This window comes from Paramisgurnus dabryanus, chromosome 13 (genome assembly GCF_030506205.2).
Source record: "Paramisgurnus dabryanus chromosome 13, PD_genome_1.1, whole genome shotgun sequence".
NCBI lineage: Eukaryota > Metazoa > Chordata > Actinopteri > Cypriniformes > Cobitidae > Paramisgurnus > Paramisgurnus dabryanus.
In genome coordinates this window covers 20,228,204-20,250,560 of record NC_133349.1, presented here as the reverse complement: position 1 = coordinate 20,250,560, position 22,357 = coordinate 20,228,204, and the positions used below count along the sequence as shown (strand labels likewise).

At 36.7% G+C, this 22,357-nt stretch overlaps 3 protein-coding genes across 9 annotated transcripts; 1 reads left to right on the top strand and 2 right to left on the bottom strand.

Annotated features, from left to right (window-relative positions):
• Positions 1-1,925: 1,925 nt before the first annotated feature.
• On the bottom strand, positions 1,926-14,064 carry dedd1 (death effector domain-containing 1). Of its 5 annotated transcripts, XR_010525343.2 has the most exons (7): positions 13,930-14,064; positions 12,552-13,029; positions 12,120-12,239; positions 11,839-11,967; positions 11,407-11,479; positions 8,663-8,795; positions 7,383-7,965 (listed from the first exon to the last, which is right to left on the bottom strand). XR_010525343.2 is itself a non-coding variant. In XM_065245830.2 (6 exons), exons 1-5 carry the CDS (start codon positions 13,981-13,983, stop codon positions 3,709-3,711), a joined length of 1,167 nt encoding a protein of 388 aa, XP_065101902.2. In that variant the 5' UTR covers positions 13,984-14,064; the 3' UTR covers positions 1,926-3,313; positions 3,707-3,708. The 5 variants fall into 5 exon arrangements, 3 of the variants coding, with proteins under 3 accessions (XP_065101902.2, XP_065101903.2, XP_065101905.2); XM_065245830.2 differs by lacking the exons at positions 7,383-7,965; positions 8,663-8,795; positions 11,407-11,479 and adding exons at positions 1,926-3,313; positions 3,707-4,094; XM_065245831.2 differs by lacking the exons at positions 7,383-7,965; positions 8,663-8,795; positions 11,407-11,479; positions 13,930-14,064 and adding exons at positions 1,926-3,313; positions 3,707-4,094; positions 13,316-13,478.
• Positions 14,065-14,563: 499 nt separating this feature from the next.
• Positions 14,564-17,016, bottom strand: LOC135743418 (uncharacterized). The gene is made up of 3 exons (XM_073811625.1): positions 16,787-17,016; positions 15,283-15,597; positions 14,564-15,171 (listed from the first exon to the last, which is right to left on the bottom strand). Exons 1-3 carry the CDS (start codon positions 16,845-16,847, stop codon positions 14,855-14,857), a joined length of 693 nt encoding a protein of 230 aa, XP_073667726.1. The 5' UTR covers positions 16,848-17,016; the 3' UTR covers positions 14,564-14,854.
• A 722-nt stretch (positions 17,017-17,738) lies between these two features.
• rabac1 (Rab acceptor 1 (prenylated)) lies at positions 17,739-22,044 on the top strand. 3 transcript variants are annotated; one of them, XM_065261117.2, is made up of 6 exons: positions 17,739-17,850; positions 19,132-19,212; positions 20,002-20,214; positions 20,715-20,812; positions 20,962-21,063; positions 21,160-22,044. In XM_065261117.2, the coding sequence occupies exons 2-6, from the start codon at positions 19,142-19,144 to the stop codon at positions 21,246-21,248; spliced, it is 573 nt and encodes a 190-aa protein (XP_065117189.1). In that variant the 5' UTR covers positions 17,739-17,850; positions 19,132-19,141; the 3' UTR covers positions 21,249-22,044. The 3 variants fall into 3 exon arrangements, with proteins under 3 accessions (XP_065117189.1, XP_065117186.1, XP_065117187.1); XM_065261114.1 differs by having other exon boundaries at positions 17,760-17,845; XM_065261115.2 differs by lacking the exon at positions 17,739-17,850 and adding an exon at positions 18,095-18,483.
• The last annotated feature ends 313 nt before the right edge of the window (positions 22,045-22,357 follow it).

Genomic DNA, 22,357 nt, shown 5'->3' with positions numbered 1-22,357 from the left:
ATGCAGAACAGAGCGCGCACATGCAGTGATTCGCAGGAACATGCAGAGCGACACATGCACACTCACAGAGAGAGAGAGTGAGAGAGAGAGAGAGAAAGGGAGAGAGAGGGATGTCCTGAGAATTCCTTTCTAGCTAATCAATAAAAGAAAACCCCAGTCCGAGCAAGAAATCATTAAAAGCAATAACTGTGTCCGCCTCTTTTCCGCTCTCTCTGTGCGGGACAGGTTAAATTGAGATAGGATCACTTTAAAGTGCACTGTTATTGTAACAGAAACTGCTAAGGTATAAACGAAAATGTCACTATTAGGGACAAACAAGAAAAACAGAGCGAGAAAATGGACAAGTGATGATGGCACCAGAGAATGTAAAAGTTATATGCAAAGTATAGTTTTGTGAAGCTGTCAGCTTGTTTACAAAGCATTACCGGCGTTTCCATCGATGAACGCGACCGTCTCCGTCACACCCGCGAGCTGCTGGGGACACGAAAAAGAGACAGAGACACCAAAACGCTAGAAAAAGGGCAGATATGGGGGGGCAAGAGGTGTTTTGTGGGGGACGTTGGAGGGACCGACAGAGGAAGGGAATCGAGTGCGGAGCTTGAATTTGAAATCAGGGGCGAAAGGTGAGGGGGTCGGGTGCTGGTGTGCAAACCCTTCATGTGTCTCACTGCCCCCCTGCCTCCAGCGGTTTCCATGACTACATGCGCTACCGCCGGTGCTGAAGAAAATTAAAGCTATTGTGTGATAGAGTATAAACCAAAATAATTATTATTCCCTCTTTCTGGTAGGTTCAAGTAGGTTTAGACCAAAAATAAAGCTGCCATCTACTGGTGAAGAAAATTATTTGCAACCTAATGTAAACAGGAACGGATCTCGACGGAGGAGCTCTCTCCAGACTAATGTGTTTTACGCCAAATTGTCAATAAATCGACAGTCTCCATCACAACCTATCATTATCAGGAAACAATTATGCTATTTCCGCTGCTACGTGCAATGGGAGCGCGCACACCTTTGCTTCAGCACCATGGACAGAGCCTTAAATGAACAGCACATTAAAGACTCTTTGCTCACATCTACAAAGTGGCAATTTCAACATGCTTTAATAAATGATCTATGGGGTAATTTCACCAAAAAACTTTACATACGTACTCTGGGGAAATCAAAGATTTATTTGTATATCTTAGAAAAGTATTGTGAAATGTCCCCTTTAAGTACCCAAGGTTTCAAAAATTTTACTCCACTCAGTAGGGTTTAAAAAATAGTGAGAGATTATAGAGGCAAAAAAAAATAATGTGGAAAGTGAGGACTGAAATGCATTAAGGCTGACTGGCATACACTTACTCCTTTTCCTGGCAAGGAACATGAAGAAGAATAGGAGCAGAGGAGGTGGTACAGAAGGTCAAATATGTAGGGTAAGGACAAGGATAGGCTTCCCAGAAAGCTTCAAAAATGTCATTAGTACATTAATGTGTGTTATTGTGAAAGTAAGGATGCTAAGGGCTTGAACATGCCTGTGATGTTTTCATGTCACTTTACAGAAATGGCATTTTTTGCTTATTGATTACGGGTGTTTTAATATTTTAAGGTAATTGTCTCCAAATGAAGGTTCATTTGACTTGAAAGTGTGGATGGAATTGGATTCAAAAGTGTGGATTGTAATTGCAAACTATGGAAACATAGTGCTCATGTTAGTAGAACATCATGTTGCATAAATATCATAAGTTCAATACCCAGGGAACACATATACTGACAGAAATGCAGTGCAATCTGGATAAAAGCATCTAATGAATGCAATAATGTAAACATTTAGAAGTTTCAATGCTTCAAAGAAGTCCTGCCATATTAAATCTTCAGGATGTCCAAGCTCCAAAACATTGGAAATTTGACATTTAAACACTGTCTAATCACAGATGAGAAATACACAATTACTTTAATTATCTTTAATAAGAATTATATTTAAATACATGTACATTTTCCAAAACAAGTTTCATCATAACAAACCAAAACTTTGGAAAAAAATGAAAACACAAAAGTGTTTACAAAACAAGTTCCTCTCTCAATTCACTAATATGAATTACATGACTGGTATGCTCCAAACTGAATCACCAAGTACTACTATCAACTTTTCATTTTTCTTTACATGTGTCTTATAAGGGTACAGACATAACAAACAGACCAATACATTTTCTTCATAAGCACACATTATTCTAGAAACTGGACCAGAGGTTTGTCTGGTTGTGTATCAAGACTGGGGTCAAATCAGCCTTTTGCTAATTATAATTACATTTCTTTTACAAAGGCATTTGGTGGCTCTGTTAATATAACTGAAAACTGAGAATTTACGGGGAAAATTACAGTCATTAAGTAGTTGGGACACATGCAGTCTTTCAAAGTGATACACACTGCAGACAGTCCCTCTTGTAATAGTTTAGTCCCCATCTTGTAAAATCTCCTGATGTTCAATACACTGTCCAGTGTCTGAACAAGCAATTTTGACAGACAGAACAAGTCAACTCACAAATCAACATTTCGACAGTGAATTACAACCAATTGCTGACACCAATGCAGCAGAAAAGACTGCATTTAGGTTACATAACCCTTTCAATAGCCTGACCAGGGGAGTGTGGAAATCTGTCCACCAAATTGTTCCCATCTGATTGAGAGCCTAACTCTAATGTACTAAAGTGGCTTTAAATAATGCATAACCCCTGCACCTCACACTACACTGGTCCAATATAGGTTATACATTATAATGGGAATGCAGCAAGCACTTAAGTGGGATATTATCTTATTTTTCAATTTCAAATCATTTTGTGTATTGTTGACTTATTTTAAATCCTCGAGTTACATATTTTATACAGATTTTTCATCCACTTTCTTCTTTTTTTTATCCAGTGACATTTACATTTCCCTTTGAATGTTAAACAGCTTGAACGTAGAGTTCATTCAAGTTTAAAATCACATATACACTTCATCCTCATACCATCTTTTGAAACAGTATGTCATATTTCTAAAAGAAAAGAAAAAAAAGAAAAGAAAAAAGGATGGAGGGTCTGTGTGTTTTGGAGTGAAGTAGTGAGTTCGTCCTTTTTAAAAGGGCCACATTTGAAACTAACCTGTAAATGGTTAACAATCTTTCAGAAACAGTAAGTGTCCAAGAAGGTGGCTTCCCGAGTTTTATCCAGGAGTAAATCGTTTTTCCTCCCTATTAAAGTCACAAACACTCAACAGGAAATAAAATCAAAAGGCAAAACTCAATTTTCTTCATCAATCACTGCTGAAGGTCCCCGCTGATTCTGTCATTACTTGGGGCCTGTGAAGGAAACATGAAATACTTCACTTAATAAGTTTTAAAACATACAGTACAGCTTGAAAAAAAATGCAGTAACGCAAAGAGCAAAAACACTATAGGCATACCTTTATTGAGACATTCAAAACGTCTCCTAATTTAGGCATAAATATGGAGTAAGAAAATCTTGTCTATTGCCCCCTAGTGGTAATATGTTATGCAACAGACCAGGCAAAAACAGTACATTGGTCATCTCAGTCAGTTACAAAACAAGCTTTAATCAGATTAACATATAAACTGTTAAAATACTACAATTCTATCTATTTGATATATAGTCAGATTACATGATATCAAAACAGCACAATAATAAACAATATGTATCTAGTCTACGTACAAAATGTCCAAATGAGCACTCACCTTTATGCCCCCCAGTTTGTTTCATTGTATGTTTGGCTGCCGATCAACAATTTCCTGCCCTCCTCATAATCATCCTGATCCACGCTGACAAGCAGCCTGACCCCCTCCTGTCCTGCTGCCCTCTTCAAAGAGTCTGTGATGAAGACCCCTTTCAGCGCCTCCAGCAATGCCCCGCTCAGGTAGTCTGCCCAGAATGCATCCAGGTTGGCAAGTTCAGAGAACTTGATATCACAGACAATAGACCCCAGGTCCCGGGCTCGTAGCAGGGAGCTCGCTCGGCTGAACAGTTCAAATTGCCTTTCCAAAGGCTGCTGCTTGTCCGACGAGACCCCGTCACGAAGGGCCGACTCGTGCTCCGAATACTCCGCGCGCACACGCAGCCGAATATCTGAGAGCATGAGAGAGTAGGTAGAGGTGGGGGAGAAATAGAGGAGGATGGGATAAAGGATTGCATGCAGAAGGAACATATGTGTTGGGATTGGAGATGCAAATGAGAGATTTGGAATTGTGAATAATGAAAGGTATTGTTTTGAAATTTGATTAAAAAATATATTTTACAGCAAGGATGGAGAGAAATACGAAAAAGTGGAGGAAAAGGGGAGAGCAGGAGAAACGAAGCAGAGTCAGTGGGGGTCAAAAGGAGGGCAAAAAGTACAGTCATGAGTGAGACTTGACAGTCAGTCTATTTGGTCATAACTATTTTCATATAAAAATAACTGGAATATAAACGCGTTGTTTAAAATAAACTAATTCCCAATTTATGAGGTCTTTTGAGAGAGTGCATTGTGCATTACTATACATCACAATGCACAACAACTGAACTGCATCAGGTCTGAACATTAGTGGATATACGAGGCAAACATCCTGAGCAATAGATAACAAAACTTAGACACAGTTTTTTTTTTAAAGCTGGCAAAGGTTGACTGACTGCACATTTCAATACTGTTAGCACTTGCATTCATGAATGGGTAAAACCAGTTCAGTATAGCACAGTTTGTATCTTTTGGACACTTTAGGAGGGCGAGACACGGGGCTTAATAGAAATCCATAATGGGGTGAAATTCAAATTATTTCAGGGAACACAGGGCCTCGTCGAACACATCCACTGAACACAGCACTTTTGTATTTGCAGGTCATAAAAACATTAAGGAGTCCATTAAGAGAGGATTTTTGGTCAGTTGAGGTGGCCTGACAGCACCTCAACCCATTTATAAATGGACATTTTTTAAGAACCAGGGAGGGTGAACAGAGGTATTGTGAGCTCAATTGCAAAGAACATGATTTCAGTTTTCTCTCACATTCTTTTTTGGTTGGCAATTGATACGTTTTGTTGAATTTATACTACTTTTTGCATCAACGTTACAATGAGGCCATTATTAAAGGACAGAATGATGCAGGTTGGTTTTTAGCGAACAGTGGTTTGGCTTACAGGAGGTAGAACTGATGTCATGCAACAGCACAGGGAACAGAGACGGCAAAATACGATTGGAGTATACATACTGAACCAGAGCTTCGTAGTGATGTCATTTCCTTTCATGTCATTATGTCTGAGGTCAGAGGAGGAAGTGGACCCATCAATCTTCAGAACATTGCTGCAACACAAATCCAACCTTTCTACAACCAACTTAACCCTTTTTATGGTTGGAAGCTTATGAAGCAACAGTAAACATGTACAAAATAATTGATATAGGAAGAAAGTGACTGAAAGTAAGAGTAAAACACTGGAAAAAACCTTGTCATCAAATCCTTTGATGGATGCACAATAAGAATTATATTTTTTGTCAGGAGCATTTACCAGCATACATGCTCCCGGACCCTTACTCTGTGTAACTAATGCAAAAATAAAGGTCTATTATATAAAAATGTTTGAAGATAAAAGTGGGGCATGATCACCAGGGTTATTGTCAAAAGTGATCTATACTTCTGCTAATTCTTTGGTCTTACCATTAAAAAAAAAGAAAAAAAATCTCAAAACATGATTCACTATATTTTACCTTATGAAAGCTAAAAAGGGAGCTATCCTATAATGCAGGGGTTTTCAAACTGTGGGCCAGGACCCAGGTCAAACAGTGGGATAAGGTGAGTCACACAAAGTTGCTTGGCTGTAGTGGTGAATGACACAAAAGCAGCCCAACTGACAAGCAATGACAATGACTTTGATATAAAATCGATACTGCAAAAACCTATATTTTCTATATAAGTTATATACTTTTATACCACAGGGCTGTTGAATGCTTTATTCTGATTGGTTGAGAAATGTTCCAGAGGTGTGCACTATTTTAGTTAAGCGCACACCTGACCTGTCAAATGTCTTAAAATAACCACCAGAGCAATGCCTTAGCAATATCTGTGGTAACCATGATATAAGAGGAATAATTGACTCTGGTCCTTTGAATTACTTGAAAATAATGCACACCCACGGTGAAATGTCCATTACCACATTGAGTGTGCATTATTTTCAAATAATTCAAACCGGAGTCAATTATTCCTTACATATTTAACTTATAAAATGCAAACATGAAACGTACTCAGTCATAAAGAGAAAAAAAATGTTTCCTTATATATTTCTATTTAAAAGTTTGCTTTTGAGTCCCGATATAGATCATATCTATTTAAGTGGGTCACAAAATGAAAAGTTTGGGAACCCCTGCATAATGTTGGTTGAGTTGGCTAAAAAAAATCTCAGTCTTTAAATGAATTTATAGAAAACAAACTTATATGGCTAAAACTTAATAAGAACAACAGCATCTACCACCAGGCTACACTCAAAAAAATTATTCAACCCCTTCTTAGAAATGACACATTAAAATTGTGTTCAATGAATTTAAAATACCTCATAAAAAGCAATAAGTATATATATTTAATTAGTCTAACACCAAATGAATATGTACTATAATTTATTGATTTATTTTTAATTGCGTTAACACAATTAGTTTGAGTCTGGGTTCTGGAAAAAGAATTTCCCAGCATGCTTTGCATTGCAACTGCTTTTGGAAAGTCATTTTATGCATTTTTAGGTAAAGAGAAAGACTTAATAGTGTTTAATGTCCGTTTATCTTACTGATTTAGTGTTTAGCATTTGTGTTATATTTTTTCTAATTGTTTGGTTTCCATTGTGCAGAAGAGTGGCGCTTGTGGTTAGGTTGTGTATGTGACATATTTCTTTCAATGAGCACTGTGTTAATGCCTGTTTGGAGATCAGTCTCTTCTCACATGCTCATCCAAAGTATGATATGTTATTATTATTAGCATGCTAACATGTGCTTATGCTAATTAGTATGATATAAAAACTTTTAATATAAAATAACAGAATTGAGTTATTCAGACTACACTACATTGAGTTATTCAAACTCTCTCAAATCAAGTTATTCAGACTACACTACATTGAGTTATTCAAACTCTCTCAAATCAAGTTATTCAGACTACACTAAATTGAGTTGAGCCAACTAATGGAGTATTGCCATTTACTTTAAATTGAGTTGGACTAACTCAATATATTTTTATTGTGTAAAGCAGTTTTTTATGAGTTAGGGGTACACATTCATATTGGATGGAAATCCTGCCCACAATTTTATTGAGTTTATCCAATGAATAATTTTTTTGAGTGTAGGAGATTTTGGTGGTTTTATCTAATGAAATAAGATCAGCTGAAATGAAGTGCAGATTGACACACAACAAATCTTAAAACACAAAAGTCTTTAACGTTCTTATTAAACATAGCACACATTTACAGAGCACTTTTTAGTTCCACTGAACAACATTTTTGGAGCTCCTCAAATAAATACTAAACATTGTTGTCCTCTGCTTCTAGCGTCAGAACTTTAATTTCAGTTCACACAAGGTACCCATCATAAGCAGTACAATGAATATTTTTATCCTTAAGATTTGTAGGCTTTAAAGTTTTTGCCTCAGCAAGGTAAAATTTAGAATGTAACTCTGAAGTTACATATATTATTTAACTTAGATTTAAAAGTACCCACATTTCTCTATCAAAATAAAATCTAAAAGAAATTTGTAAATCAAAAGAAAATCTTGTGCATCATTTTTTGGGTAGTTGCTCCATGCGAAGAGCTTCCAAACATATTTCGATCCTTCTTTTCTGTTGATCAACAAACCAAGATGGAGGGAGAGAATCGGAGGCAAAAAGCTGACCAATTGCGAACATAGATCAGGCTCAAACTATTTTCTCCCTCTCTTAGTATGTGAGGCTTTCCAACTTGTTTTTGTCCCTGACACTTGTATGTCAGTCTGTTTTTCAACTGTGGACATAGAGAAAGGAGAGGAAGAGAGAGAGAGACAAGCAGTTTTGGATGAACGTTGTTGAAACAGTTTTTGGTCTTATTTTGTGGTCAAGCAGGCCACAGGTGAAAAATTCTAGGGTCCATAAAGAGCTTATCAGGCACCATTACATTACGTTTACAGTGGAATAATTCAATTCTCAATAATCAAAACAATGGCAGATTTAGATAGCTGACCAAAATATTTAAATGTTAAAAAAAAAAATTCACATAGCAAAATCTGATAGGATGGGGCTAAACAAGAACTGTTGGGTCACTTTCCTCAGAACTGCTCCACTAAACTTTCACCGAGGACTTTTGAGGACTTTTTTAGTTTTAACTGTAAAACCAGGCCGAGTTTATTCAAAGGATGTATGGCATCTCAGCAAAAATAGAACGTGAAATAGCGCCATTTACAGGCAAGACAATGCTGTTTGTGCGGACAAATTCACAAGACACCTAATCATTTCAATGCATTTTTTGAGTCAGTTCTGTGAAACACTGAGGCCAACAACCCCTCCAGAGAGGATAATGTTCCTATTTTTTCCCAAGTCTAGTTCCTATTAGCACATGTAGAAGTAATGACGAAATGGACAGTAACAAAAGGAAACTGACATTTGTACACACATTATTAGATGTCACCCCTCCTCCTATGCGAGCTAGGAAGGGGGTTCTTTACCTTAGGACATGGACCAGGCGCGTGAGTTAAAGCGCTGTGTATGATTGGACAGAGGACAGCACACACTTGTTTTTGTTGTGAGCTCTGTCTCATTCACTCTATCCATTCTGCTGCTTTGTTTACTTGAGTCAACCTGCCAAGATCAAATGTGGAGTCAACACAGCAATCAGCACGTTCAGCTAGTTCAGGAGCAAAACAGGTCAAAGGTCAATCATGGCAAAGCAGGACTGTCAGAAAATCGGTTTCTTAACAAACATGTAATAATCCAGGTGTGTATCCCATCATTTTTTATATGAATCAAACATAAATGTAACGGGGAGGGGGTAGATTTTGAGGTTTGATGCATTTGCTTTTTATAGGACAAAAATTCCCAGCACTCACCGAATGTGAAATGTTTACAGAACAGGTCAAGTGTGTTACAGCATAAGGGAATCGTGTGTCACTAAACACAAAGCCAGCGCCGAAATTAGATTAGCTGCATCAAGGCTCAGTTACACAGCGGGGGGAAAAAATACTTTCAAATATATGTGAAATGACAGTGACTGGCGGTGTTTTATTGGATATGAAACAGTGGGATATAAAAGGTGATGCCACAGTGGACAAAAATTGAATAATCTCTTGATTCTCTTAAATATACTTCATTCAGAATTTCAACATATCACAGGCATTATTCACACTGAAAACTGTTTATCCAGAGAAAAATGAATTAAATAACTGCAAGAGGAAAGTTGATGGAAAATGTAAAGGAAATAAAAACTAAAGAAAGTAACTCAGTAAGCACTTTTCTGTCTATAAGTTATAACATAAGGAAGTGGGGCAACTGAAGTGAGTTCAGCTTTAAAGCACAACTAGTGTCAAACATTCTTATAAACAACCAATAAACAGCAAAAAATTGCAGAAACATAACGGATATCCTAAATCTACCTATCCTATGTTATTTTTGATCTGGTCTCATTAGGAAGAGTTAAAGAACACAGTATTTTCGGGTGATTCTCGCAAAATTAGACTTATGAGGTGTCATGAAACATTTTGATAAAAAAGGAAATGCAAAGTAAGAGTATCAAAATAAGAAGCATACAGTTACAAACATCTCGTGACATCATACAAACCAATTTTGATGTTTTTTTCACATTTAAAGGGAACATTTTCATTACCGCAATGTGTCAATGACTGGATTTAGGTTCTTTGACATGGAAATATTTATAATTAAAAAAATCTGAATGCTTCAGTGTGTGTTATACTATAAACATGTACAGTAAAGAAACATGTGGTATTTGGTGATCATTGGTAAATGAAGAGACAATAATAAGGAATATAAATGTGTCCAAGACCAATTTTCTCATCCTCTGCAACAATTTTCAATCATTGTTTAAGCTCTCATGGAACTAAAATTTTCAAACATAAATAGTTGGAAGGGACGTAATTGACGGTGACACTCAAGATGGCTGCCAGGTAAGCAGTTCTTATTTTTTCTCTCCAGATAAAAGTTAAAATTTTGTTTTGTCATAGTCAACTTAGACAACTTTTTAATTTTCATTACCGAAACATTTTGAGTTTGTAAATGCATGTATTTAATGTTGCGGTAATGATAATTTTTGATAATGATAATCTAAAAAATGTGAATAATTCTATAGGAAATATTTTTTTAATCCTCTAAAAATAATGTTTATAGTAAGTTCAGACCTTATATCTTATATGTGCCAAAAAATTGGCTTAAAGAGCTTTTGAAAAATTCTGATGCTGGACACCTTCCAATCTGGATTTCGTGAGAATCACCCTATCGTGCTGCCCTAAACAAGCATTTGCCCAGGTTATAAGAGCAACTACCGTTAGGATTGTAAAACAATTAAAATCAGAACATTTACGGATTTGCTTGTTGTCTTTAGGAAAGCTAAGCACATTTCTAAAATTGTGACATAAATATGCTATGAAATGCGCAACTTCAATAGAGTTTTAAGTTTTTTTGCAGCACACACAAAGAAGCTTATTTCCAGAGCCATGCATTCCTGTACAGACAAATATAAAGGAACAATAAGCATCTGTGGCAAAACTGACAAAAACCGATTGTGTCGAGCATCTTGGCGCAATGAAAGGGACAAACAGCGTGTCTAGATTCAGACTCACACACTGAAAAAAATTAGAATTTGTTGTTATTATCAAAGTTTTTTTTACTGACCATGAATCTCAATCTCCATGAGTTTCCACCTCTTGGCAAACAGATTTCTCTGAATGTTATTTATTCTTAAAAAGTATAAGGTTCAGTGTGTGGTTCATGCATCAGACACATTTGATAGTTTTAATAAGAAAAAGTCTGTTAATGGTTAAAATCTTGATCTCAAAGAAAATTATTTTTAAGGCACACCAGAAGGAAGACTGTGAACCCATTTGGGCCAAGATCAGAAGGTGAGCACCATGCAGGTTAAATGATCAAAAGTTTATTTTTTTGCTTTTTTTAGTTGACAAAAAATAATAGATTATGCAAAATAGCAAATTAATTACTATTGAGTCATTCATCCCCAATCAACCTAAAAAAGTATTAAACATTTTTTGCCAAAAACAGTCACTGTTACTCAATGAGACGATCTTGAGTAAGTTTGTAATGCTGTACTGCATGAGGTAAAAACAGTGAAGGGACCAAACTGACCTAATAGTGAACATCTGTCATATTATATGCTTACATAACAGACAGTTGCTTGTTTTAACAAATTTCAAGAAGGCATTTCTTTGTCTCAACATGTCCTTACCTACTGTGCCATTATTGTCACTCGCTGCTCGGAGTTTTAGCAATGCCCTGATGGCAGGACAGCTCCCGTCTAGCTACAATGAGGTACAAAAGCATTAAAAGGCTTTTGTGTAGGCGGTCTTTGAGTCCAATCAGAATGAAACTCAAAGTCAAATTCATAAAGGGATGAACAGAAATGGCATGTATTTAATATGAACCTTTTGTGCGACTGTTTAACATTACCTTTTTGACACCAGTAAATTCAATGACAGGCACTAATGAATGAGTTACTGAGGTACACACAAGGTTACCAGCTTATAAATAAAACACAATAATGTGGAAAATGCAGAAAGGAAAGGCAAATATATCCATAGTGTATGTTCAAGAAATGCTGGTAAGAAAGACTATATGATATAAGACTAAGATAGATACTAAGCAAAAGATGTTCCCTTACCACAAGTCACTTTGTCGGGTGTTGGCTGTGGCTGAATTTCAGTCTTATCTTTGGATTTTTTACTCCAGCGACGGCCTCTGCCATGCCTCCGTTGGGCTGGGGTGGTCACTGTGGCAGAAGCACCAGCACCTGACATGGCAAACACAAATTAAAACACACCTAGAGCAATATATATTACACATTATAACAGCTTTAAAATGTGCTTTTCTTTGGCATTTGGGTTTCATAAGGACACATTTTTGGTTTGACTTGCTAAGCTTTAAGCTGTGATTTCTGCTCACCTGTTCTCCAGTGTTGGTTTTGTGTGTTTTCCAAGTATGACATCTCGGTGTTTGAGCAAATTTGTGCATCCTCTCTGGTCTCCACTTCTGGGTAGTCAATTCTCTCTCGCTCTGGAGATACTAACAAGTACAGGTGACATATTAATACCTTTGCCATTGTTTATATCATGTCATCAGTATTAAAGGCGGAGTGCATGATTTTTGATAAACACTTAGCAAAAGGGAGCCACTCAGCAGTAAGGGGCGTGTCTACTAACCAACATCGTTGCGTATGTGTGGGGCGGGTCTATCAAAAGAAGGTCCAGATTCTATTGGGGTAGGGGCGTGTTTATTTAAAATTTAAAATGTCAACATTGGCTTTCATGCATCACGCCTTTAAGTTTAGTAAAATATTTCCTTTTGGTGTAAATCCGTTTTAAAGCTGAGACATACCTGTTCTTCTTTTCTTTTGTGAGACAAAAGGTAGGACGTCATGTCGTGTCAGAATTCGCAGCAACTGAAACAAAGACTCGAAGTTTCCCTCACTTATGTATCCTCGTCTCTCCAACTCTAACAGCAGTTCAACACCGCTCTTGGGTCGGTGGCGTGAGGCGACAGGACAAGCCCCATTCTGCGTCTGTGTCCTTCGCCATGACTTCAGCAGCCGTGGACATGGAGGATTACTCTGTGGATTTCCATCTGGCCCTGGAGGTAATTCCTCAGTCCATCCCTCAGGACTGAGGGGATGTTTCCCAGGATAGGTTTCATCAAGGAGAAAGGACAAAACCTCAACATCGCTCTCGGTGAGCTGAGAGCCCACAATGTCAAAGATCTCATGAAGGGACAACATCTCATAGTAGCTCAGGCACTCGGTCTCCTCCCAGTACATGGAATATCTTGTGCATTTCCTGTTAGCCATGGTCAAATTTTTCTGTTGAAAAAGAAAATGCATTTTAAACAAATCAAACATTTATATTTGTCATTCTTGGATATAGAGAAAAACTATAATAGGATTAAATATCAAAGCGTTGCTTCAAGCAGTTAGTCATCATAAGATGTTTGATACCGTAAATTGGCGGACGAGCAGCACAACGGCCTAAGCTAGCTAGCCTTTACGCTAGGTATATGTGTGTCGACCAAAAATAATCCTAAAATCTTTAAAACCCCCATTTGTTAAAATTTCCTTTCGTACAAAGACAAAATAGAAAGATATTTACTTGAATTAGTGGAATAGGCTACTGTAGTTAATTTGATCTGTATGGCGTTTCTGTGGTAACCCGCTCTGAGTCCGTCAGCTGTTGTTGTTGTTGTCAAACGATCCTCTCGCGCAGCCTCAATTCTAGTTCTTACATAACGTCACGTGTCTCTGTGGGGTGGGGGGCACAAGCGGCCGCAAAATGATACCGCTTCGGTTGTCTACTTCCTTACTGTACACAAAGCAAAATTCTTTAACCTGTACAAATTAGCTGAGACGGAATGTATTTATATGGCTGAGACTACGTTTGATTGTTTGCGTTTGCTCCGTCAACTGACATCTCTCACTTCCGCCTGTGTGAGAGTGCTAGATCTTTCCATAAATCGACCTGACATCACACTGCACCAAAAACAATCGATGTACCAGATTTAAAAAAATGACAAGTTACATATTGCACGCGACAAATAATCGCGTTCGAAACAAACAGATCTCACTTTCGAACAATCAATTAAATACTGAATATTGTTTTTTTTAAAACAAGTGGTTTTGCGATGTGTTTCAACTGATGTAACAAACACAATAAGAAATGGCTAAGAATTCTCAAAACACAAACATCTTTATTATTCGATAACTTACCTGTATTAAATTCTTTAGCTTGGTTATGTCAATCCTTCTCAACAGTCCTGACATTCAATTGGGAAAACTACTGGTGCTGCGTTAAGCAGATTCTTCGCACATGCGCAGATCATGTGTGTATAGTGAGGAATGTTGTGCGCACATGCGCATCAGTAGAGGGCGTTCCCACATAGAAATTCAATATAGTGGAATCCACATACATTCATAAATGACAATATTTTAGATTTAAGTAATAAATAATGACTTTTATCTGCTAGGACATAGACAAATTATTCAAATAGATAAAATAAATGGTTGAAAATGGCATTATTTAGCAGATGTCAATCATGCATTAGCAGGCGATTTGTACATTGCCTGCGCATTAACTTTGGCATTAAAGATATTTTATTAATCCTTTAATTTTAATGCATTCATGTGTTGTTTTTGCAGTTTTTGTCCTCCAAAATCTTTACAAAGATTTTAGCCAAAGTATAACATCAAGTTATGATACTTTATTAACCATTGCTTTTTAATAAATCTCACTGTAATCTTGCTTGTTATTTGTAAAGAGAATTTAATTAATCTAAATTGCAACATGACAAACTTCTTCAGTTCACTGAGAGTTTCAATAATGGCAGTTAAATTTCAGAATGTATACAGTGCTTATAAAACTTTATATCTTTGTATAATGACACACACATGTCTAACTTCTTTCAGATTCTGATACATTTGTAGTTGATCTCTCAAAGTTTGTGTTGGTAACTGCTGCATCTGTACAACAGAAAAATATTGAGGCATACACAAAACGTCATATCACCAACATCACTTGACAATGGATCTGTCAGCATTAAACGTATAAAAGTTTTCTTTATTAATAAACATTTGTCTTGAACGTTACTAAACTATACACAATTACAACTCATTTATGAGAGTCGTCTTAGTTATTTTATGATTTCTTACCCCCTAAATTGACAATATAGCTGGCTGAGGTCTTAATCTCATTCTTTATTCTAACCAAACATCTCAACTCTGTGTTGTTGTCTTCATTCAGGAGTATTGTAGTCAGAGTCCTGATACATTGTCCTGATGATAATATCTGATATCTGGAGTCTGTCTGTAGATTAACATCAGCCTGATTCACCCAGAACAGCTGAAGATCCTCAGTATGGAACAAACTACAAGAGTCTTCATATGAAAACAGCTGACAGGTGAGAGTCACAGAGCTGCCTGATCTCATCTCAGTCTGTGTGGATGATGAAGAAACTAAAAGAGAAATGATATGACAGTCCTCAAATGCTTTATTAAAATGTAAGAATTAAAGGAAACTGTGTAACAAAGTAAAATATGTTAAACAAATCAAACACAAACACTGACCATGAAGAACATGTAGAAAAATCTGTGCACCAGTTCCATGTTTTTGTCCATTGACATATTGTTGGCAGGTGTATCGTCCATGATCATCTTCTGTTGTTTTATAGATGTTCAGAGAGCAGTCAGACCCCAGACTCAGTCTCTCAGCTCTCTCTATGTTTTTATTCTTTATTCCTCCATGAATCAGTTCTAATGTAACTGATGTCCTAGGTTTGGTGTAGATCCATGTAGTTGAGGTGCAGTCAGAAAGAGCATTAATACAGGCCAGAGCGACATTTTCACCTGAACTACTGAACACACGAGTCTCTCCAGCTGTACCTGAAACACAGTAGATGAGCTTGTTTTTAATAATAAAGAAATTTTAATAAAGGTGCCTTGTGTAACTTTAGAAGAATCTCAGAAATGCAATAACATGCATAACTATATTATCAGTGGTGTAAAGACCTTACATAATAAACTGTATTGTTTTTATTACATTAAAATAAGCCGTTTTTATTTACATACACCACGGGTCCCCTTACATGGAAGTCACCATCATGTTTCTACAGTAGCCCTTAACAGACAAACTGTTCTAAAAAGTGGGTTTCGTCCGTAGGTTATCTCAGACGATGACATGTTTTTCCTTTGGCGAACAAAGACAATATATACTTAGACGCCTCATGGACTGACGCTGCCTATTGGAGTTGACTTATCAGTGCGGCCGCCATCTTGGGAAGGTCCCCAATGCGCCCCCCCTGCATTTATTTCTACTGAGGAAGGTGCATCCCCAACTACAATAATCCTGTATAATCAATAACTCCCCTCATTTTTTTTTACGGATTTTCACACGGTTTGGATCCACGTAAGTTATGATGACATATTATTGTAAATGGTAAAATAACTAAAATTATTGTTCAATCTTGTGAAAGGTAATCCTATGCGATCTGGTATCAATACTGCCCCAGTTTTTGCAACCGTAAGCTGCAAAAAATAGGGGCATAGTTGCTCACTCTCTGTTTGAATTTGGTGCTAGCATAGAGTGAGGAGACCCAACCAATATGGCGGTCACACCGGATTGTGTTCCAGCTCTTCATGAGGCGTCTACGCATTTAATGTCTGTGGTGGCAAATACCATATGCGTTTTGAAATTGGGGGTGAGCTGTTAGTTGCAATTCACAATCTCACCACTAGATGCTGCAAAAATGTACACACTTTAAGTGCAAAGAGCAAGTAAACTAAACTGGTGCTGAACATTGTAAATATCACAGAAATTGATGATCTCATACATTGGTAAAGATCACTTTATAAGATCAAATTTTCAATTTGAGAATAAGACATAGAAATGTTACTGTGTCACTGTGCATTAAAGCAGTATCAAACACTACATGACATAACAACATGAATTTTCAGAAAAATGAAATTAAGCACATTGAAACTACTGCCAGAATAATTAAATAAATTGAGTTGTCACTGAATAGATAGATGTTCGCATCATACAAATCTTTTAAAAATATCTTATATACTTTACCTGTGAGAAGTGAGCAGAGAATGATAAGTCCCAGCAGACATATATGACTCTTAACAGCCATTTTGTGATGCTAGTGGTTCTCTTTTTATGAAATACAGCTGTTCTTTAAAAATCTTTAGCTTTTCCTGTGATTTCTAACTTTCTATAAACAGTGTTAATTTATGATATCATGATAGACTACAGCATGGTATAATGAACCAGTGTGGACCCTGTATCATGTTGGTGATGAAATGTTGCTATTTGATCTGTTATCTTGCACAATGATTAGTGATCTTTGTTCTGGAGCTGGCTCTTGTAAATAAGGCCGTAGATTGGTTTGAACATTGGGTGGGAGCTAAAGTATCATCTTTACATATCATTATTCATTGTATAAATATTTGGGGGTTGTAATTGCAATAACTGTTATAATGGGAATTGGTTTTAAAGGAAAGTGTAATGCTCTCTAATGGTCTCTACTGATAATGTGTTGGGTTCAATTGGTAGGATGTTATCTTGTGAATGTGAACCAATAAAACACCATTAAATCCTACTGGAATACAGACCAAATGGGTATTTTTTTGGTAATTTAATGGTAAACAGCTAATGTTTTGTATTAAATTCATTACAATTTCTGTGTTGGTTTCTATATTAAAGCAGGCAATTGGAATGCGTTTGGCTGTCAAAAACAGGGAGGCTTCATATAGCATTAAACGGACAGGAGGTCGCAAGAATTTTTTAAGCAAGTGTCAAAAACAAACAACATTTGCAAGGCAATGTAAGGACTTGGAGAAATTCAGCTTGGAGTGTGTAGTATGCTGACATTAAGAGAGCTACATATGAAAATGTCTTTATTATTACGGTCAGCTGGTGCGTTTGATGTGTGCAAACATTTTGGTTGGCTTTAGAAATAAATGAAACCTGACAGGCTGGCAAAAGCTGTCCGGTTGTTCAGGTCCACGTCACTAGAAGGCGGTCGTCAGCCTGACTCACGTCACGAAAGCATCCACAGATGAAGAAGAAGAACATAAACACATCATATCCGCTGCCAGACACATCACTGAACCAACACACCAACACAAAGTACTGTAAGTTTTAATTTTGTTTTAGTAAATACCTTACCAAAAACTAAATCCCTAGTATGTTTATAGTTAAGCGAGAACAAATTACATATTACAAAGGGTCGTTAGCTTACAGATTTGATAAACAGGTTAACTTTAACCGAGTGTTTTTACACAACAGTTATAATAATATGAATGTTAAATGTTTGACGTTAATCATCCGACATCTTTAGGAGAATAGCTTAGGTAATGGGAAAACCTAGCAAACTTGTTCTGCTGGATTCTTCTTCCGTGATGATGCAGAGTTTCTGAACCACCCCGTAATGACATCGATTTTCCATTAGCGCCGATTATATAACTTGAAACATTTGCCGAACAGTAAATGAAAACAGTTTCCCTACTAGATGTAGCCAGTTAAACGTCCAGACAATAGTTAGGTACGTGACAATCTCCGCCGTCGCGGCTGTCAGTTTGGTTCTTCTCGACAAAACTTCGGATTACCTCAGGCGACGTGCGGAGTAAAGACAGTCTTGAAATTGTAATATAAGTTACATTTAGTTTAATTGCTAAACTACAAGTGAACGAAATTTCAATGAATTTGAACGACACGCACGGGTTGTTTTACCACCCGCAAAATGGAAAACAACGCGACAAAATAAGGTGATGATTTTCGAGTTTCAAATGGCCAGTATTTTGTTATTCTTGAACCCATATACATGGTCTTGGTGTCATTTAAAAAATAGTTTTAAGCTCTTTCTATCTGAAAAACTAGTTTTAGCATTTAACCACGTTTAAACATTTTGTCACATACCTACACCAGTACGTCTTTTGGCATGACCTCTGACCTATAATGCAAACATTGATGGGCGCTCTAATATGAAAAGCTCAGTCACTTCATACAGCTCCTACATTTGACACCAGTTGTGAAGTGGGTGTACTCTTAATTTATGCCCACATTATTTTTTATATTATTTTAAGTGACCATAAGGTTGAATGCCCTGTGTTATAAACAGAGTTATAAACATGTTTGACTAGTTTTGCATATTTAGTTTACTCCAAAATGTGCCCAGTATTGTCACTTAACTTCTGCTGCTTAACTTCTCAGTGTAAAGTTTATTATGAAATGAATATTATTAATTCATATTTAAAAGTGGGTATACCCCATGCCATCTAATAAAGTGGGTGTACTCTGTATACCTGCATATACCAGTGGCGTGATTTGCATGTCTGAACACCTGTATATAGTCCACCATTTTATAAAATGATTATATAATATTCATGTTTATTAACATCTGTGTGTGTGACTAGGCACATTGCAATGGATGGGAAAACAAATGACCCCTTTAGCAGCGAAGGCGAGCAGCTTCCTGGTGCAGGAATAATGGGCAGGTAAGTAAAGCCCCCTTACCTCTAACATTACTTATACTGTGGGGTACAGAAATGTTCCCCTTATTTTTTAAAGGAACACGCCCACATTTTGGGGATTTAGCTTAGTTCACCCTATCACCCAGAGTTAGATAATTCCATATATACCTTTTTCCGCCCAAGTGGCAGTGCTTCGTCTTCTGAGAGTATAGTTCCCTGTATGTATACTGTTTAAAGATTGCTGTGTCTCATATGACCTTGTCATTTGTACACGGGGTGACTATACAAATCACAACACATAAATAGGAAAATGTTCGCGTTATTTTGTCAATTATTGGGAGCCGTATGCTAGCTGGAGCCATTTACTTCAAGTCTTTGTGCTAAGCTAAGCTAGGGGGGGGGGGTGTCAGACATAGTTACGGCACGCGCAGGGATGATAAAGGTATTTATGGACTTATCTAACTCTGGTGGATACGGTGAATAAGCTAAATTCCCAAAATGTGGGCGTGTTCCTTTAAATAATATAACTACAGTGTATTGTTCAGGCTTGGCAATATTGACTTAAATTTAAATATTTAAATAAGGTCTATATTGTATACAGTTTGTAATTATACTTCCCTTTTGTATTATTTGTTTGACCTTACATTGTATTACATATAACAAATTATATGGTTATGTGATTATCTTATTGTAAGTTCAATATTGTAGTTGTTTTTTTTGAGTGTCATTTCTCTCACTCTTCATAAGACGTTATGAGTGTTTAATATTAACTTGTTTATTTTGAAAATTACATTTTATTTGTCTTAAACGCAGACTGTGGCTGCCAAAAGGTATGTCTGGGAATATGGTAAAGGATTGGCTGGATCGCAGAAGGAAAGCCATCCGTCCTTGGGCCAGCTTTGTGGATCAGCGCAAGTTCTCCAAACCTCGAAACTTTGGAGAGCTGTGTCAGCGTGCGGTGAAGAACATGGACACCTATCAAAGCAACTACACCTTCATTTTCCTGGGACTCATCCTGTACTGCATGTAAGGAAACACTTCATAATTCTAAACATCATTTGGAATTATGAAAGACATGATTTCAGATAACGTGCCACGTCAAGCAATCCATGTACACCAATATGATTTTATTTGCACTTCTTTAAATAACGTAAATGGTGTTCTCAAATTATATAAAGATGCTATGGTGAAAAATAGACACGTTGCAATTTAATACATTAGGCACTGGTATCTCTTATTCTTATGTACACATGGGTGTGCCTTTAAGTTTTTATGTCCTCCTCATTCACTTTTAAATGTTCTTCCATGAGGTCAGACAGATATTAAACCTTAAAGTAGCTTTAGAGTTTATTTTAGTGTCCACACATGCATACAAGCCTTATTTTTATGTTTTTATTTTTAAAAATTTTGAGCAATTTTAGAGCAAAAGAAAAATTTTTTTTTAGTTATTTATTGACAATATTTTTTAGCTGTATATTTCAGATATATGTAATGGGTTAAATAAAGTTTTTCCTCTCTCTGTTCAGTATAAGTTCTCCTATGCTCTTGATTGCCTTGGGAGTGTTTGTTGGTGCCTTCTATATAATCCACTTGAAGACACTAGAAAAGAAGCTGGTTATTTTCGGTAAGACATTAAAGTTTTGTTTTAGTCATTGTATTTAAGTCTATACCATATGCATCATTTCTGTAGCACTTGTGAAGTTCAGGGCTTGAGGACAGTTTGAATGTTTTATTTTGCTCTTAAGTAAAATCCCATATTTGTGTGCATCTCAGGTCGTGAGTTGACTCAGGGACACCAGTTAGGTTTAGCAGGAGGGGTTTCCTTCCCCGTCTTCTGGCTCGCAGGTGCCGGATCAGCTGTGTTCTGGATACTAGGTAAACATCATTTTTTAACCTTTACTTCACTGCTGTAGTGTTATTCATATATTGATTCTCACTAAAACTGTAATTTCTCTGCTAATATTTATTTAGGTGCTACAATTGCCGTCATTGGGTCTCATGCCGCATTTCGTGAGCTTGAGTCATCTGACATTGACGAACTGCTCATGGAACCTGTTTAAATCCACACCTTTTACCTTTAAGCTTGTTACCCTATCACGTTCACCTTGTTACTTGTAATGCCACATATTGGTTGTACTTTAAAATATGCATAATGAATGAAACAATATCAGTTTACTCAAAGACAGGCCAGCAAAGCCAGACATCCAATAAAGATTTGTTTAAAGATTTATCAAGCACATTTAAAGACCTCAAATGCCTTTACTGGTACCTATTGTACAACATTTCCATTAACTACAGTGTCAATTACTTCCTCAAATCACAAAGTTAATCGAGTGTGCCACACAGCAGAACCTTGATTTAAAAATATATCATTTTGTTTAATTCCTAAATCAACTAATATTACATTTAGTCTGTACTTTGTATATTCTGTCATTTAAAATGACTCTCTGAGCTATCAGGAATAGCTTTACATATGCAAGAAATTGGTTATGCTTTCTAATAAAGCAAACAAACCTAGATATCAAGAATGTAGTTTCTTCATAAATTTAGTTACGTAAGGTACCGGTCGTTGCATAGTGGTTTGTCCTGAGCTATATTTATCAAATTTGTTCTGTTTGCTTATTTGCCATTGTTACATCAGTGCTATATCTATATATATAATATCACACTCTCTATATATGTATTACTGCTATGTAATCAAATCATCATAATGCCAAATATCATGAAAGGATTTGTTTCATCTATGTTCTCTTTTTATGAACCTTTGTTTCATGTATATCTTGTTTTATGCTCCTTTTGTACTAAAAATGGAAAGTGCAATAAAATTGTCAGCCTGTAACATATTTTTAAATCTAATATTTGTTTGGTCACAGTTTTTTCCTTTTGCATTCAAACCATTCATTTGCAAAATTTGACTTGCGTGATCTGTCTTTATTTCGGCACAAAAGCTACAGTCCATCTCATTTTTAAGTTGCCATGGTGATGACCTTGAGTAGGCCTCTCCTTTTAAACACTGCATCAGGAGCAGCCGATCGATATTCCATTACACCAGTGCAATACGGACGGACGGAGGGAGGGAGGGAGGGGAGAATAAGAGGAACACTGCAGTGAACTGCATTCTCCCAGGGGACATTAGAAATGCGTGTGCGTGTGTTGGTCAGCCCAGTTT

Bases quoted from the DNA above. Each gene is read 5' to 3' on its own strand.
- dedd1 (XM_065245830.2), bottom strand. From the start codon at position 13,983: ATGTCAGGACTGTTGAGAAGGATTGACATAACCAAGCTAAAGAATTTA. The intron at 12,240-12,551 runs GTATGTCTCAGC...TGTACTTGTTAG, and splicing joins ACAAAAGAAAAGAAGAACAG to TATCTCCAGAGCGAGAGAGA. The intron at 11,968-12,119 runs GTGAGCAGAAAT...TTGCCATGTCAG, and splicing joins AAACCAACACTGGAGAACAG to GTGCTGGTGCTTCTGCCACA.
- LOC135743418 (XM_073811625.1), bottom strand. From the start codon at position 16,847: ATGGCTGTTAAGAGTCATATATGTCTGCTGGGACTTATCATTCTCTGC. The intron at 15,598-16,786 runs GTAAAGTATATA...ACTGTGTTTCAG, and splicing joins TCTCTGCTCACTTCTCACAG to GTACAGCTGGAGAGACTCGT. The intron at 15,172-15,282 runs GTCAGTGTTTGT...TTTCTCTTTTAG, and splicing joins TTTTCTACATGTTCTTCATG to TTTCTTCATCATCCACACAG.
- rabac1 (XM_065261114.1), top strand. From the start codon at position 17,775: ATGAAGAAGAAGAACATAAACACATCATATCCGCTGCCAGACACATCA. The intron at 17,846-19,131 runs GTACTGTAAGTT...GTGTGTGACTAG, and splicing joins AACCAACACACCAACACAAA to GCACATTGCAATGGATGGGA. The intron at 19,213-20,001 runs GTAAGTAAAGCC...TCTTAAACGCAG, and splicing joins GGTGCAGGAATAATGGGCAG to ACTGTGGCTGCCAAAAGGTA.